Source organism: Haliotis rufescens, unplaced genomic scaffold, assembly GCF_023055435.1.
Source record: "Haliotis rufescens isolate VD_foot unplaced genomic scaffold, xgHalRufe1.0.p SCAF_7, whole genome shotgun sequence".
Taxonomy (NCBI): domain Eukaryota; kingdom Metazoa; phylum Mollusca; class Gastropoda; order Lepetellida; family Haliotidae; genus Haliotis; species Haliotis rufescens.
In genome coordinates, this window is record NW_025964361.1 from 37,233,971 (window position 1) to 37,252,768 (window position 18,798).

The following is an 18,798-nucleotide window of genomic DNA, read 5'->3' on the forward strand; positions in this document are numbered from 1 at the left end:
TTATGTTGTGGGACTAAAACAAGGTATCCAAATAATTACGCGATATGACACACATTCTAAGCCACAAAATAAGCGAGTCAAAATATATTTTTGTCTAACCTATGGCAGTGCCAATCATTCACTGGTTAACTAATAGGCCTACTCTGAAAGATGTGTGAGTTTGTAGGGTTTCTCGCCTCTTTGAACACATCTTCAGTCTGTAGAGTCTTCCTTACATTTAATATCACGGCGTAAGGCCCGAAGTTTGGTAAGGTCCTTGACGTTTATGCCACTTTGGTGAGTGAGTATATTTATAGTCACATGGGCAATATTTCAGCCATATAGTGACTAAAACAAATTATGCATTTAGACAATATAAAAGCCGTCGATCATGTGCACCCCTTTCGCAATCATCGAAGAAATGACAGGACATTGTGATTCAGATTTCACTGACTCTTTGTGACTGACCTCAAATCAAACGCATTTTTACCTACAGCCTGGGCTACTGACTGACTGAGTATGGTTTTACGCCTCTTTTAGCAATATCCAAGCAATATCACGGCGGGGGACACCAGAAATGGGCTTCACACATTGTACCCATGTCGGGAATCGAACCCGGGTCTTCAGCGTGACGAGCGAACGCTTTAACCACTAGGCTACCCGACCGCCCCTCAGCCTGGGCTAAGAAATCCTTCAAATGAAACTTGATTGGCTGGAGAAACCGATTTATATCGAGCAACACGGCACACGAGGCAAACACAAACGTTCATGAACAAGAAATTGTCGGTGTATTTCAGAGATAACTAAGAAAATGCTGTTGAATAACGGCAGAAATTAAACATGTAACTCACATCCATTGTTTAATTTAAAATACATTGCATCTTTACATACGTTTAGGATAAGTTGTCTCAGGCGCCGCAATTTGCTATGCAGATTTTCTTCCCTTAAATGTACCAGGATCCGCAGATTGCGGGTTGGAATCCCACACCATTATCAACCTTGGACTGTCAGCACCATGCCTGTGGCAGTGTGGTTGCTTCTAGTAGTAAAGCACTACATCCGTGGTGTAGCGTTTTTGTTGAAAGGATTTCCAACGAGAATGTTTATTTGTAAGACCTTTGGTAAATAGAAATATTCTTTTACTTCCTGGATTTACCCCCTAAAGATAGACATTGATATAGTTGGTCGTTCAGCTGCAAGTGCTCATTAAGTCTCCACTTGTTAGGCTGGACGCTTCTCGCGAGTTTGCCAGACGAGACAAGACGTTCATAAGTTGAAGGGCACAGATCTAATGGTACGGTCTTGGTCACTTTGATGTGCAGGTGTTTTCTTTTTGTTACCTACCAGACAGTGTGTCATCGTGCCTCGGTTCCGTGGACCGTTGGTCAAGTCGTCAACTTGCCAGACTGGCCGAGATTAGATTATTCCAACTATCGTCGTATAGATGCACTATTGCTGACTGCAAAACACCACTCACTCATTAGAATCTAAATGTTAAGTTTTATAATGTTCTGCCCATTTGATAATTTGACAAAGCAGTCTATTATTATAACACAGGTGTTACAAATGTTTTTAACAGCTCAATGAATGTTCATTGTTTCATGATCCTACCTTGCATGTGTTGTAACATACATACACATAGAAAGACAGACCTCGTGAACACGATGAAACGACCTTTAAAGCTTACCGATAGAGCACCACCACAATACGTTAAAGGTCTAGCTAGTTATTAGGTGTGTACAATATGAAAATATTCGCTGCGCAGGTGCCCTTTCAACCGGAAGCACAGCGCCCTGGTTAAATCCGAGAAGGTGAGTACATAATTTATCAGGTGTGTGAATATTTTGACAATTTGAGCATATTGTAGTTAAGAATATATGACATTTAATACTTTTGAATCAATCAAACTGGTCACACCGACTGGTAACCGTATACTAATTAAAATATCGTCGCTAAAATCCGTTAGAATTTTTGACAGTTGAAGTGGGACAGGCTCATACCGATGTTTTGACAGTTCTTTTCCAAAGAAATACTGGCTATCATTCCAAATAAATACTGTCCACTAATCCACAATGAAACAATTCAAGTTTATACTGTGTGTTTTAAAAAAATTGACCAACAATTTTGGTAAAATGTGGTGCCAAGCTTACCAATGGGACTCTTGAAAGAATGACGTTTCAAAGAATTATGATAATGATGCTGCTGCCGGTTAAATTAATTTGCAACGTTTTTCGCCATAGTTTCTGTTTCAATGGTCTACTAACTCTATATATGATCCAAGGCTATTGTTTATGTTCCCGTACATAAGACCTCCAGCTTTATCGTAGTCTGTAAATGCGATTAGCTTGTCAATGGTTGTTTATTGGGATGACCTACAAATGAACAGCATCCATTGCATGCGAGCATGATATTCCATTCTGTGGTATTGATTATTTTCACCTGAATGCTGGATGTGATTATTGGAATGTAGATGCATATGACACAGAATGTGTCAATAGGTTTTGCTAACAATGGGACCTTATAACGCCTGACAATATATGAACGTGTTAATCATATATTCAAATTGATTTTGCTATGTTGATAGACAGCTAGAATATATAATTGTTTGTCTTATGTCTTGCTTCTGATACACTTTATGCTCCAGAAGTTATACCTTGAAAATATTATTCACAGAAATAATACCAATCCGTTCAGGACAATTATTTTGTGCTTGCCTGCCTTTGGTATGATGTAGGCCATTTTTCACTAAGGTGACATTCCACTCGGGGTTGGAGGTTTGGCGCAATAGAAATTGTTTGTTACAACCCTCAGCCAGCAAAGTTGTATTATTTAATAAAGTATATATCTGCAATATATAATAGACAACTTTAAAGAAATTAAACATCAAAGAATAATGTAGTCTGTCTTACAGACCCTGATACATTTATATCAACTACAGCCCATGCAAGTCTATAATGTTTGGCAAGTCTAGATTACTGCAGTATCGAAAATGAAGAGAATCACTGGGCTCCCTTTTTATTAGATTTTTATTAAGATAACTGAACAACTGTTTTTTTCTGTACGATATGTTCATTTCAGAGACAATATGTTAGTCTAAGAATAATGTTACATGGCCAAAACCCTATTTTATGAACAAAATGTGCTAAACTCATTGTATCCGGTATCGTTGCAGCATTTCATTTCTATTTATTTTATGTTACTCTAAAATAAACAATATTTCGTACACTGTTTCGGAAATTTAAAATCACAAAACAGACATGACTCCTTCCGTCAAAATTTCACGGTGTCTTCTATCGACGAGCACCGCTGAACCACAGTTTCTAGATGTTTCCTAACTACGTAATATAATATATCAAAGAAAACCAAGATAAATTAGTGCTTAAGAACAAAAGTATTGGGTCTATATATCCCTTTTGAAGTGAGGAAATTGATTTTCCGTCAAGAATCATGTTCGTAACACAGGCATTGTTAGTGCCACGTCAATGATGAAATGTCATATGTAATCAGTTGTATGGAATATATTATCATTTTTCTTGCGTTCTTTGTCATCATTTTAGGAGTTGGAGACAAAACTGAGTTGGGCAAAAGATAAAAGATGTGTTCCATCAAACATTTTGAGCAGGATCATGTCCGTTATTTTCATGATTTCCAGAAGTCAGTATATCAAGATAACAGTCTCATGTTTGTGTAGTGTGTAAAATGGCATCCAAATGTTATGAGGGAAATGTTTTATGCAACATGTTTAAATCGTGTTAAAGCTGCATTGAAATTTTAGCACTCTTTCATTAACAACAATTGTTGCATACTGAATAAAGTTCATTGATGAAGTAGTGCACTGAAAAAGTAAATCCATAACATTGCTGAAAGGACAGTGACAGTGATAGACAGTATTGACTTTGAAACTTCTACTTATTTCAACTTCTGATGGTAAGAATATAAAATGGGATATACTGACCTTGCATCAGAACCGTAATTACATAACATGGACAGAAAAAATGCTCATGAAACCTTTCTTATTTGGTGCATTCGCTGCATTGCCTTTTTATTACAAAATTGACACAATGGGATAGTAACATTTTCCAAATATTTAAGAATTTATAATCTTCTGATAATGATATGGTATTTTGAAAAATGTCCTTGCATGTTAGTTTTGTGCTGCCTTAACATATAATGACCCATATACAGGCTTTGAAAACAGACCATTTGTAGTGTTTATGTTTGAATTAATATGTATTTCTAGCTATTGTCAAAGATCATTTGATGCATTGAAAGTATTTATTATGTACTGTTTGTAGTGATCATGGTGATACGAATATTGTCTTGGTGGCCAGGTCATTCAAATCGAAAATATTAGCATGTTACTGCACTTTAAGGGCTACAGCTGTATATTATTATGTTCTTCATGCAGCTCTATTGACGGCCATTTGGTAAAAAAATACATCAATTGAAATATAGATCAACAGTGCACAATAATTGTCAAATAAAGTATCAAATGTATTAAATGTTACGAATAAATCTTAATGTGCATATCAATAATAAAACTCCAAGTGTAAGATAATCATGATAATTATGAATGAAACATACCTGACATGATATATATTAGGGCTGCAATGATATACCAAATGTGCGATCCGATATGTATCATGATACCTCATCACGGTCCATTACAGATCATGATACTTGCATGTGCTCTTATCTGTGGTGCGTAAGCCATCTTTTTCATAGACAAGATGGCCAAATACCCAGCACACTAACGATTTACAGTTGGCAGTGTCAAGTATGGCGTAATGGATGAAAATATTTATGTTTTCACCACTCATTTTCACTAGTACATGAGTAATTAGTGTTTAGATAAACATTTATGAGATAATACATTTAAGTTAAGAATCGATACTTTTATACTTAGTGTGCGACTGTGATACATGTATCGAGGAGTAAAAAATCGTGATCCACCAATGCATTGGTGTATCGTTCCGCTACTAAATTACAGTAGCAAAGAAAAGACACCATGTGGAACAAAGAACAATGTGTACTAAACAATATCGGTGCACACACAAGAACACGCAATTGATAAAGGACAACATTTACAGAAAAGACTGCTAGATGGCACTGCAATTTGAACAAAAGTTAAACCTTCTTATTCCACTGTGTTTATGAAACATGCATGTAATGTGCAACACAACGCTGATGTGCACATGGCATTTATTTATTACATTGTGCACCCACTGTGCAACGTTATATGCATGATGCTATTCCAGCGTACAATTTGTCATCGTAGCCAGAGACGCCAAATTTTAAATATTTGAAAACAATTGTGTGATGCAGTGTATCTGATGAAAGGATAAACAACAAACCTATGTACATGTTAAAAGGATGCACTGATCGTGATAAACTGGTTTGTGGCTGAGAGACTATCCCATATATCAGTATATCCTTGACCTGGTGTCAGGGAGTGCCAACCTGTTGTACTTGTAGCATGGATGGAGCTAACTTTTCCCTTCTCATTTATGAGATAGATATTATTTATTTTCTGAATAGCATATTTAGAGTTTGGAACCGACAGCAATACGATGGTGAGAGGAGATGAATTTGCAATATGCATGCACTTGTGTGTGTATGTTAGGCTGCTTGTACTAGTTCGGACTTATGTCGTTTTTGTGGTGCTAGCCCACTGAAATGCCATGCCGCAGTTTAACATGAATACCCCACCCAGACACAATAAACTGACTCCAAGCCGACCAGTCCTTGTTTTAGCCCCTTAATGCCAAGCACCAGGCAGGGTAACAACAAGTACCATCTTTTAACGTCTTTTGGTGTGAGACGGCCGGGGATCAAACCCTGGACCATCCGCTCTGGCATCCATTTTTCCAAGCAGAATGGCACATTTTTCAAATTTTGGATTGAGAAAAATCAAGTTTCCCTGCACAGTGAAAAGTCTGGGCTTCGAAAAACATTTCACAATGTTTTCAGCCGATGAAACTTTAGCACACACTCCTATTTGGTTTACCATGTTTACATTTATGAAAATGTAATGCAGTCAGTTAGGTGAGTTGAAGTCGGTGGAAACGTTACCAAGTTGAGTACTACCAGTACACTCAAAGTATGTGTCCTTGTGTATTTGAACAAAGTTAGTCAGGTGTATGCATTTGCAAGTACTGGGGTCTCGACACTGAATTCTTGGGGTACCAGGTATTAAAATGCTTGATTAACACAGTAATAACAGGGGGAATGTCCCATAAACTGATATTTGGTTTGTTTGTTGTTGAACACCGCTCTCAGCAATATTCCAGCTGAATGACGACGTTCAGTAAATAATCAAGTCTGGACCAGGCAATTCAATGCGTGACATCATGAGCATCAGTCTATGCAATTGTTATACGATGACATGCATCAAGCAAGTCAGCGAGCCTGACCACCACCGGATTGCACATTGTCGCAAAAGCATGGGTTGCTGAAGACTAATTAAATGATGAAAAAGCATTGTATAAAATTCCCCAGTTTGTCAGGCCTTAATTTCTGTGGCTTAGGAAGGGTTTCACTTCACTTCATATTCAAGGACATCATCATTATCAGCGTTGTTGTTTTTGTTATTGTTTGAACCCTAAGGGCTAATGCTTGTGATCTTAAAGTTATACCTACACAAATAACACACCTAGTTTGTTATGGAGTGCTTAGAAGTCCTGCAAACATAGTATCCCTGCCAAGGAGTACGTACCCAGCATTCCGTCTTTCAGGCTATACCTAGACAGAGTATAATGACAGAGTTGTGTCTACAGGTATCTCTTGTGAACAAAGCACCGTGTGTACAAGCGTTACATCATCAGATAACTTCACAAAGACCTCCCACAATGTAGGTCAGATCTATGCATCATTGATAAGTATCTACCATAGAGGAGTAAGTGGCTTTGTCTATTGGATCCTCTTATAGACTTAGCTCTTGTACCTTCTGTCAGGGTAATTACACTGTTCACTGACTTTCAAAGACGTTGGACAAAGGTCTACATTGAAAGACTCCAAAGCCAGACTAAGGAGGCTAGACTGTCAATAACCTGGTTCTGTTCGAACATTTTTGTGTTTCACGTGTATGGTGCTGAGTTGGGAGTGCAGTGGAGCAAGTCACTATATATGATATAGATCCAGCAGAGCAGAAGATTTTGTGAGGATTGTTTTGTGTTTTTGATCAAGCATTTTTGAGGTTTGTGCTATTTCATTTTTGGACCGTCTGGATACAGATGTGTTTGGAGCTTTCTTTGGTGTTGATCTTGGTGATCAGGAAGATATTTGGTTTAACAGGGATAGACTCGGCCTCCAGCCCATTAGTTCGAGACAAGTTGTTTTATCCATAATATAGCTGCAGATCTGCTGGATATAAGCCATGGTGTCTACCCCTGTTAAGCCTTGTTGACGTGTCCAGGGATTTATCTAGACCTTCCCAGAGGCTGATATTCGGCCCCATGTCTGCAGCAAATAATTCCCAATTTGAATTTTAAAATTTCCAAATCCTAAGAATTTACGAAAATAAGAACATTAAGATAATTAGATTTTGAACAATATCACGATATTGTCCCAATTTAATTCCCAGGGTCACTTAGTTTGGAATCCGAGATGTGTATCAGCATGATCAGAGCTGTGGTTGTGTGTGTGCAAGGAAGCATCTATTCCTTTGGAGATAACATTTTCATTTCCCTGGAAGCCCATGCTAAACTTGCCAAAAGAAGTTTCATAAACATTATGAAGTAAATCACTGATGCACCAGTTTCTTTTTGTTTAATGTTTGTTTGAAATTTTGGGTAAGAAAATAAAAATCTCAGGTTACATTTTTTTTGCTACTTGCTCCATTAATTTCAAGTTCTCTGTGTTTTCTTTAACATGAAACTGTCAGTTCTCTTCTTTCAATGAGCATGTACTAGCATAGCTGTATTAACTTGTGCTGCTCCCTATAAATGATGTTCCAATATTGACTAACGGGATCAGGTGGTCAGGTTGGCTGACTTGGTTGATGCATGTCATTGATCCAAATTGCATGGATCGGTGCTCATGATATTAATCACTGTATTATCTGGTCCAGACTCGATTATTTACAGACCGCCGTCATACAGCTGGAATATTGCTGAGTGCGGCGTTAAACAAACCAACCAACCAAACCAAGGTGGCAGAACTGCGTCCCTTGGGCACGCCAGAAACCAATGGCTGTTGATTTGAATCCCAGTTTGTCCTGATTATGTTTCTAGGTTTCTCAGCGTCATACCCATTTTCTTGGGTTTCACCAAAGTGGTAAACGTCTGAGACCTGCATCACTTTGGGCTTTCCTCCCACATCAAGCTGACAATCTGTGATATAACTGTATTACTGTTTAAAGCAGTGTTAAAACCAACTCACTCACTCACTCACTCCATTGAATACTGCATCACAATTCACAAAAGATTATGCAACATGATTCACTTTCTATGACACTTGACTTCAAATACTTATATTTTACATTGTACAACAAGATACTTACTTTCTCGAAAGCAGACAGGTAGTGATTTTTACCCAGCCCAAAATCTGTACCCTCTCAATGATTCCAACCTGATAAGTACATTGAAAGCTGCATGACTGAAAATATAAGTACTCATATTTGAAGGCAAGTGTCTTAGGAATTGAATCATGTTGCATAATCTGTTGTTAGGTCATGACACATGCGAGCATCACAGTGGTCTAGTGGTAGAGTGTCTGCCTGTAGAGTGGAAAGCCCGGGGCTTCAATCCCCGGCTGCGTGATACCAAAAGACATTAACAGATGGTACTTGTTGTTACCCTGCCTGGTGCTCAGCTTTAAGGGGCTAACACAAGGACTGGTCGGCTCGGAGTCAGTATACACTGAGTGGGGTATTCATGTTAAACTTCGGCATGGTATCTCAGTGGGCTTGCACTGTAAAAGCGGCTTCAGTCCAGACTAGTACAGGCCCCCCACACAGACACACCACTTAAATGTACGTCGCAGTTATAAGTGCAATAATCTTGAATGCGATGTTAAACCTCACCTCACCTCACCTCACCTCACCTCACCTCACCTCACAACACATGCACTGTCCTGAAGCATATCTATATATAGTGTGATGCAGATTTGAATCGGTAATCTATTCACACTCTGTGTTGCAAAAAGTCAATATTGAAGTAATTTGCACCTACAGTTTGAGTCACCTAAATTTTCAGATTTTAACATTGATCAGACAGTGCAAGAACACTCCTTCGTTTCCATGCTTATGTTGAAACGCTGACTGGTAAACAGCTTTTTGTTCTGAAATATTTGAAATGAGCATGGTATGTTACATATACATATCATATTTTTCCTCTCTGCTGTGAAACACGTTTCCTGGACCCTTGTTGTGACAGGACAATAGATGTTTGTGTGAGACAGCAGAATGATATGCATCTCTCTACATGCACTGCTGGCTGTGTGGCACCAGGGACATCTGGTGCAGTGGTACTCTTGGTGCACAGCGCTGGAAATTGGCACTAGTCCAGTAGTCCCTGCCAAACTGCCCAATAGTTAAGGTATCGTAAGGGCAAGTAAAAATTTGCTTTTTCTAAGGGTTTTGTTAAAATTGTTATTATTAAGATGAGTGGACTAAAGCTGTCAGTTTCTACTGCTGGTGCAGAGGAATGTCACGCACACCTCGCCCACCACACAATTAACCATTCAGTTGTACTGGAGCTATCTCCATCCTTTTGTGTTGGTGGATTCTGGTAGGATGGTAGCGATATTTCAAACTATGTGTTGCAGTTGTTTGCCCTACGATTGAACAGAATTTTAGTCACTGTAGTACAATCTAGTAAGCTCAGTATAAAATAGTAATTAGTAACATTAAGATCTGCTGAAAATCAATATTTTTAATATCGGCAATGAGTTATAAATAAAACATAAATTATGCGTCAGAAAACTCAGTTTTTACAGTCAAATTTCAAACTTGCCTTGTTTTGATAAGCAAGGATTATGACAACTTCAGATATGAGTTACCTGCTATTTCACTTTGATTTGAGGGGGGCACGGGTGGCCCAGTCGTCTAAGGCACCGTGATTCGCTGTGAACAGTTGCGTCCCTTGGGCACACCAGAAACCTATGATTGTGGGTTCGAATCCCAGTTCGCCCCAATTATGTTTCTAGGTTTGTCAGCACCATACCCGTGCTCGTGGGTTTCACTGAAGTGGTAAACATCTGAGACTCACATCACTTCGGGCTTTCCTCCCACATTAAGCTGACATGCCGTGAATACTGTTAAAAGCGGCGTTAAACCCAACTCACTCACTCACTTTGATTTGAGTAGCAAGGAGGAACATGGTCCACTTTGATATTGTCAGTGAAATTTTTCTATTAATTTCTGTGACATTGATTAATATAATTATCAAGGCTTAAAGTTGGTTAATTACTATCACAGTACTATTGCAATAGTGTAGAGTACTATCATGATTATTGCAATACTATCTCAATAGCGAAAATAGCCCTAAAAGTCACCCCTAATCTTTAGTGTAGAGTTCTTTGTTTAGTGTAATATTCTCTGTCTTTGGTGTTGTAGGATTCTCCGTTTTTTGTGTTATAGGATTCTCCTTATTTGGTGTTGTAGGATTCTCCGTTTTTGGTGTTGTAGGATTCCCCGTCTTTGATTTTGTAGGATTCTCCATCTTTTTGGTGTTGTAGGATTCTCCGTCTTTGGTGTTGTAGGATTCTCCGTCTTTGATGTTGTAGGATTCTCCATCTTTTTGGTGTTGTAGGATTCTCCATCTTTGGTGTTGTAGGATTCTCCATCTTTGGTGTTGTAGTATTCTCTGTCTTTGGTGTTGTAGGATTCTCCATCTTTTTGATTTTGTAGGATTCTCCATCTTTTTGGTGTTGTAGGATTCTCTGTCTTTGGTGTTGTAGTATTCTCTGTCTTTGGTGTTGTAGGATTCTCCATCTTTTTGGTGTTGTAGGATTCTCTGTCTTTGGTGTTGTAGGATGCTCCATCTTTGGTGTTGTAGGATTCTCCGTCTTTGGTGTTGTAGGATTCTCCGTCTTTGGTGTTGTAGGATTCTGTGTCTTTGGTGTTGTAGGATTCTCCATCTTTTTGGTGTTGTAGGATTCTCCATCTTTGGTGTTGTAGGATTCTCCGTCTTTGGCGTTGTAGGATTCTCCGTCTTTGGTGTTGAGGCATGGTTGGCCTAGTCGTCTTAGGCACTGCGATTCGCTGTGCAGAGTTGCATCCCTTGGGCACGCCAGAAACCTATGATGGTGGGTTCGAATCCCGGTTCGCCCCGATTATGTTTCAAGGTTTGTCAGCACCATACCATTTCACCGAAGTGGTAAACATCTGAGACCTACAGCACTTGAAGCTGTCCTCCCACATTAAGCTTACACGCCGTGATATAACTGGAATACTGTTAAAAGCGGCGTTAAACCTTATTCAATCACTCACTCTGTCTTTGGTGTAGGATTCTCTGTCTTCTGAGGAACCATTTTCATGATATCAAACTACACCAATCATCAACAGTGCAAGGTACAACTGTCTAAACAGAACAATTGACTCCATTACAATTACTGACTGACATTCATTACATTGTTTCCTGTATAGAATGTTCCTTTCTTTCAATCACAGAAAGATGTGTGGGAACATAAACAAATTGTCAATGCATGTCTCTTTGATTCTATGAAATGTGTGCCTTATTTGGACGTCTTTCTATGATATATACAGCATTTAATGAATGAAAGCTGCCTCGCATTCATTTGATTGGTCAGCTATGTAACCAGGACATACAAATTAGAGTTATTCTTACCCAGAGCAAACACTTGTCATGTGTCAATGTGGACTTTCAAATTATGTGATTGGTTTATTTGCTCAGTATTTATTTTAGTATTTAGATTTTTATGACCAGGAGGTCGACAGAGCTCCAGATAAGCTTTTGGTGTTGTGGGTATTTTACCCATGCATTTTAAAATCATTGGGTATCAGTAATTCTATCTGGGTATTCAAATTTCTGTTACCCACTAGTTTTTACACATGTGGGTATTTAAGTTAAATATTTAAAAACACTATTCATCTAGTCCCTGCAAACTGGTGTCGTGTGGGTTCGAGAGCTTTATAGGACTCAAAAATACCACGATACTTCCACAAGAAAGTGTGATGACAAATGATCATGATGTAACTGTCATCGTGGAGTTGGGCAAGGTTGACGGAATGCCCGTCTATAATTTCAAAATAAGTTGCTGATTTGCTAATAGAATACGCAGGGTTACTTCACAATATTTTGATGATACACACAAGTTTTATTTTTGTAGCGTATATGTAATGTTCGTTGCGTATTTGATTCGCTTGGATTTTATTTTACTGCATATTTCTGCATTTCTGATGCGTATTTTATGCAGATACGCAGCTTATCTGGAGCTCTGAGGTTGATGATGAAATAGATTTGGTAATAAAAGTCATGTTTTATATCCAGGGTTATGGTCCGTGTTTGATAGCAACAAGATTGCCAGTGATATGGCGACAGCAAACTGTAGATTCAGTGTCTCGTTAGGACTATTTCATCGTGAATATATCAGATTGTGAATAAATATTGATTGTTTCATAAACATAACTGCAAATGAATATTATAATATTATACGAGGATAACAAATACCTTTTTGCACATTTTTTATCCAGTTTTTATCAAACATTAGCCAGTTATTTGAGAAATAAACGACTCGTGGTCGTTGTTTATCGTACAATATAACACCCCAGGGAGAATAAACCATGGGGGGTTATTCTCCCTGCAGTGTTTTATTGTAAGATAAAGAACAACCATGAGTCGTTTATTTCTCAATGAGTGTTTCTTATATGAGATATCAACATTATGTCCAGCCTCTTTAAGGATGATGATAAAGTGTACAAGCTTTAAAAAACATTTACCTGTAGTTAAATAATGATGACTCCCTCAATAGAATCCAACCTGGGCAATGTTGGACAGTCCATTTTATGCACAGATTGGTATTTCCCACATGTTATCACAATTCTCATGTCGATTACCTGTACCTTTTCTCCCAATACCGATTGTCATATCTCTCGCGCTTTTGGATGCGATCGCTAAGCCATTGCGTTTATCTGCATTGCCCAGCTACATATATGGGGAACAACTCACTAAACATTCCTCTCAAAAATAAAGTCATCCAATATACGTCATTAAGTTTTTCATTGTTCTTTGCGAATTATTGCGTTGGCTATCTTGTATTTTGAGTGTAAATCATAACGGGCCTACATGATAATAATTAGGGGTGGTCAACAGACAAGTTATTGGCTTGCTTATTTCATGATTTACTTACTCTACAGGGGGGCACGGGTGGCCCAGTCGTCTTAGGCGCCGCGATTCGCTGTGCAGAGTTGCGTCCCTTGGGCACGCCAGAACATATGATTGTGGGTTCCAATCCCGGTTCGCCCCGATTATGTTTCTAGGTTTGTCAGCACCATACCCATGCTTGTTGGTTTCACCAAAGTGATAAACGTTTGAGACCTGCATCACTTCGGGCTTTCCTCCCACATTAAGCTGACACGCCGTGATATAACTGAAATAATGTTAAAAGCGGCGTTAAACCCAACTCACTCACTCACTCACTCACTTACTCTACCATTAGGACCTAGGTAGGAACAGGAACTATTGTTTGTCAGAGGGGACTAAATGGATCGGTGGTCAGGCTTGTTGATTTGGTTGTATGCATGTCATCGTACTCTGATGGCATGAGATGATATCGATGATATCAATCACTGGTCCAAACCTATCTATAAAATGTTGCAGAGCGCCAGATAAGCTTGTTGTGTTGTGGGTATTTTACCCATGCATTTTAAGATCATTGGGTATCACTAATTCTATCTGGGTATTCAAATTTCTGTTACCCACTAGTTTTTACACATGTGGGTATTTAAGTTAAATATTTAAAAACACTATTCATCTAGTCCCTGCAAACTGGTGTCGTGTGGGTTCGAGAGCTTTATAGGACTCAAAAATACCACGATACTTCCACAAGAAAGTGTGATGGCAAATGATCATGATGTAACTGTCATCGTGGACTTTGGCAAGGTTGACGGAATGCCTGTTTATAATTTCAAAATAAGTTGCTGATTTGCTAATCGAATACCCAGGGTTACTTCACAATATTTTGATGATACACACAAGTTTTATTTTTGTAGCGTATCTGTAATGTTCGTTGCGTATTTGACATGCTTGGATTTTATTTTACTGCATATTTCTCCATTTCTGATGCGTATTTTACGCAGATACGCAGCTTATCTGGAGCTCTGAATGTTGTGTTGTAGTCTGAATATTGCTGTGTTAATAGTGCCAAAGCTGGGTGGGATGCGATTGCCCCCCTAAAATCTAGACAACCCTAGTAAACTTGGTAACTTCATGGGCACAACTTTTGCCTCTCCCCCCAGAAAGTTAACTGGTTAACCATACAATTCTCATCTGGCAAAGAACCATTCCTTATACTCTGACATTACCCTACACATCTCTATGTGGTATTGGACTGTTTTCTATGTCTTCCATATGGGCAGGAGAAATGGTCCTTTTATCCTCAGGATATAATGCTGCAGGGACTGCCCTTTACTCCCAAGGGATGTACAGCATTTCATATGTCGTTTGTACACAAGAACAAAGAAACAGTATTTATTCATGTAAAACAATTATCTCATTGCTGATTAGCTGCATCTGGAGACATCAAAGAACACGGGGATATTTTCTCTGTTCTTCAGACAAGTAATCTGCCGGGGACGAGACTACATACGCTCATCCTTGTCAGGTTTACGGTCGGGGCACTTGGGGTGGTCATCATGAAGGATTTATTGACTTTTAATCGAAGTTATCTCCCTTTGGTTGGTGGTTTTAACAAAAGCTCATCACTTCTTCAGAGGCAGTGGGGTGATTTTATGTTCTGAAGTTTTGGTAAAAGGCAAACTTTGTGTGTGGGTTTATGTGACCACTATCATGTTTGTTCACAAAATTGATCATTCTTGATGCAAAAGATAGTAAATAATTATGATCAACAGTTACATGTTCTAAGCTTGGAAAGTGAGGCATGTAAATGTCAAAAAGACTAAATTTGAATGCATGTATCAGAGGGTAACATATGTTTTGTGTTGTGAGCGTGTCTAATTGTGTCTTCTGTTTGTACAGGCTGAAGATCGCCTACTGCGGACGTGTTGAGACATCTGATGGCCGTGTAGGAGACAACGACATCCTGCAACCATGGCGGAGACACCAACCTCACCAACCTCACCAACCTCACCAACCGCCCTGTCAGAAGGTAAGCTCCCACCATGTATACATCGGCGCTTTCCTTTCTTTGTTCACCTTATTCTTGCTCTCAACATTCACACTTTGATGTTCATGGAATATAGTTTTTATTTATATTGTTATTAAAATTTAGCCATCTTTACAGCACGTTTTAAACATGGAACATATTGACAGTTCAACTTCTGTCTTTGTCTAAACTTGTATGTCTCAATAGTGTAGTGGATAGGGTGTCTGCCCGGAGAGAGAACTGTCGGTGGTTTGATCCCCTGAGCGCATTATGCCAAGACAATAAAAGACAAATACTTTTTGGCACCCTGTCCAACTCCCGGTGACCCGTGAAGATCTGGGGTAGAATAGGTCTTCAGCAACCCATGCTTGCCATAAAAGTCGACTATGCTTGTCGTAAAAGGCAACTAACGGGATCGAGTGGTCAGGCTCGCTGACTTGCTTGATGCATGTCATCTCTCCAAATTGCGTGGATCGATGCTCATGATGTCAATCACTGGTTTGTATGGTCCAGACTCGATTATTTACAGACCGCCGTCATATAGCTGGAATATTGCTGAGTGCGGCATTAAACAACCAACCAACCAACCAACCAAACCAACTCTCGGCATTAATGGGATAAGACAAGGAATGCTCGGCTCGGCTCGGCTCGGCTCGGCTCGGCTCGGCTCGGCTCGGTGTTCATTTTACCCCATGTTAGAGGAATGTTTACCCCATGTTACAGGAATGTTTACCCCATGTTAGAGGAATGTTTACCCCCATTATAGAAATGTTTACCCCATGTTAGAGGAATGTTTCCCCTGTGTTACAGGAATGTTTACCCCCATTATAGGAATGTTTACCCCATGTTACAGGAATGTTAACCCCATGTTACAGGAATGTTTACCCCATGTTACAGGAATGTTTACCCCATGTAAGAGGAATGTTTACCCAATGTTACATGAATGTTTACCCCCATGTTACAGGAATGTTTACCCCATGTTATAGGAATGTTTACCCCATGTTATAGGAATGTTTACCCCATGTTACGGGAATGTTAACCCCATGTTACAGGAATGTTTACCCCATCTTACAGGAATGTTTACCCCATGTTACAGGAATGTTTACCCCCATTATAGGAATGTTTACCCCATGTTACAGGAATGTTTACCCCATGTTACAGGAATGTTAACCCCATGTTACAGGAATGTTTACCCCATGTTACAGGAATGTTTACCCCCATGTTACAGGAATGTTTACCCCATGTTACAGGAATGTTTACCCCCATTATAGGAATGTTTACCCCATTTTAGAGGAATGTTTACCCCATGTTACAGGAATGTTTACCCCATGTTACAGGAATGTTTACCCCATGTTACAGGAATGTTTACCCCATGTTACAGGAATGTTTACCCCATGTTACAGGAATGTTAACCCCATTTTAGAGGAATGTTTACCCCATGTTGGAGGAAATCACCAGATATGTTGATTTACCGTTTAAATTGTATTTTTTGTTCTGCTAGGCATTGTTTTATATCCAGGGATTAAGATTACCTTGTGTACTTTCTCGTAAACTAAGCCGGACACAGCAATCAGCTGTACACACGTTTTCTTGGAATCTACCGGTGATTCGGTCAAGACACACCCAATGATATAACTTTACAGGATTTTAATGCAAGGATCTGCAAAAATTGTTTCTGAAACTATTTTTTTATCGGGAATAATATATTCCAATATCTTGTTAATTTAGATGCAGCTTTTACTAAACATATTTAAAATAATAATAACCCTAAGTGAAGCAGCTGATCGCTATTGCCGGGTATTATTTTTTACATGGAACCAGTCTGACCAGTCACCGTCAAGGCTCCCGTGCACGTTCGAGAATTACGTGTTGACATAGAATCGTCCAACAAAAACGAATATGACTTTAAACGAGCCACAGTATGGCATTTATGATATATGTATCCATTCTCTGTCAACTAAAGTTCGTTTCAAGGCGTCAATAGCGGTATTCTGACCGTGGTTGCTGTTAATAACGGTGAGTTGTTCGATCTTCCGATCGCTTCACACATGATTTCGCCGACATTAATTAAAACAATATTAAAAGGAATTTTGAATAAAATTAATAAAATAAGTTACAAACATAAGTCCAGATATACAAAGAACACTTTTTATAGACAGACAGTGTAATTACATGACTAATTCAGTATGGATTTGTTGACATGGTATTTCCGGTGTTACGTGCTCGCGGTAATGTCTTTCCATGGGGGGAAAAACATCAAAACTCATTAATTCTTGTATAATGCGCACCCCCTTCTACACAGCTGTGTTTTTTTTTTTAAAAAGTGCGCACTTTACTCAAGAAAATACGGTATATGTATCCATACGTGATGTAGATGTATCATGACAACATGAGATGTTCAGTAGGGAGATAATTTTGCTGTCAAAATACAATACAAGATTAAAGAAAGTCAAATCAAATACTAACTCCAATCTTGCACATTTGACTCAGAATCTGTCACCAATGTTTGTCACAGAATGTTGCACAATGACTAACTCAGTGATGTCATAATTCACCTATTATCTGTATTGTGAGAATTCTTCATAAAATCAATTCTGTTGCAATCATTGTGAGGAGTCAAGAGTTGTCTCCCCTCCACCTCTATTGATCACAGTGGAGTTGGTGCAATGTGAACGCTGCACAGGTTCATAGACAGAGTGTGAGGCCATCAGTGCCCTGTTACATAACAGTTTTCATGAACATTATGTTATTTGTGTTAAATAATTAATCATGCTGCCTATAGTAATGATAGCACCTGCCTCTGTGGAGAGATGACTTTCACGTTGGACGTATTAGTCATCATGGGGATATTAGGTGTGGTTTGTGTGGTGTATCACAAGTCCTTAGTGAAGTTTCTTGAATAATTGAGGTGTTTTGAAACATGGATTGTGAAATACACTGGGTTTTTATATTTCAGATAGAAATATAATGACTAACTCTGAGAAAGATTTATGAAAAATATTATTTTTTTAAATAATGCTTCTTGTATTATATTCATTGAGTTTATTAATCATTAACAAGGAAATAAAACATGGAGGATGGCATCTATGGCCTGGCAAGTTATGAATATGAAGTATAATTAAAACTGTGGGGATTCCAGGTTAGAATTGGTCCCAGGCATCTTATGCTGGTGTATGCTGGTAGTCATGTTCGGTGACTTAGTTACGTGTCATCGTACCTCGACTCACAATATCAATCATTTGATTGTATGGTCCAGACTTGATTGTTTATAGCTGGAATATTGTTCAGTGTGGCGTAAAACAACAATCAAACAAACACTACTTAAACTAGACTCATAAGTAAATTTTAAATCATAAGTGAATTTTAAATCATAAGTGGATTTTAAATCTTAAGTGAATTTAAATCATAAGTGGATTTTAAATCATAAGTGGATTTTAAATCATAAGTGAATTTTAAATCTCAAGTGAATTTTAAATCTCAAGTGGATTTTAAATCATATGTGGATTATAAATCTTAAGTGGATTTTAAATGCCC

General features: G+C 38.6%; 1 protein-coding gene across 6 annotated transcripts in view; it reads left to right on the forward strand.

Moving 5' to 3' along the window:
- The first annotated feature begins 1,740 nt into the window (after nt 1-1,740).
- Nucleotides 1,741-18,798, forward strand: part of LOC124112939 (protein Fe65 homolog) — a 126,535-nt gene continuing 109,477 nt past the window's right edge. For 3 of the 6 annotated variants that reach the window (XM_046473139.2, XM_046473143.2, XM_046473142.2), the window contains exons 1-2: nt 7,153-7,174; nt 15,138-15,267. In XM_046473139.2, the coding sequence (XP_046329095.1) occupies nt 15,210-15,267 (58 nt within the window). In that variant the 5' untranslated portion in view covers nt 7,153-7,174; nt 15,138-15,209. Of the gene's footprint in view, nt 1,791-7,152; nt 7,175-15,137; nt 15,268-18,798 lie in introns of those variants that run through there. The other 3 variants (XM_046473141.2, XM_046473144.2, XM_046473140.2) reach the window with 2 other exon arrangements.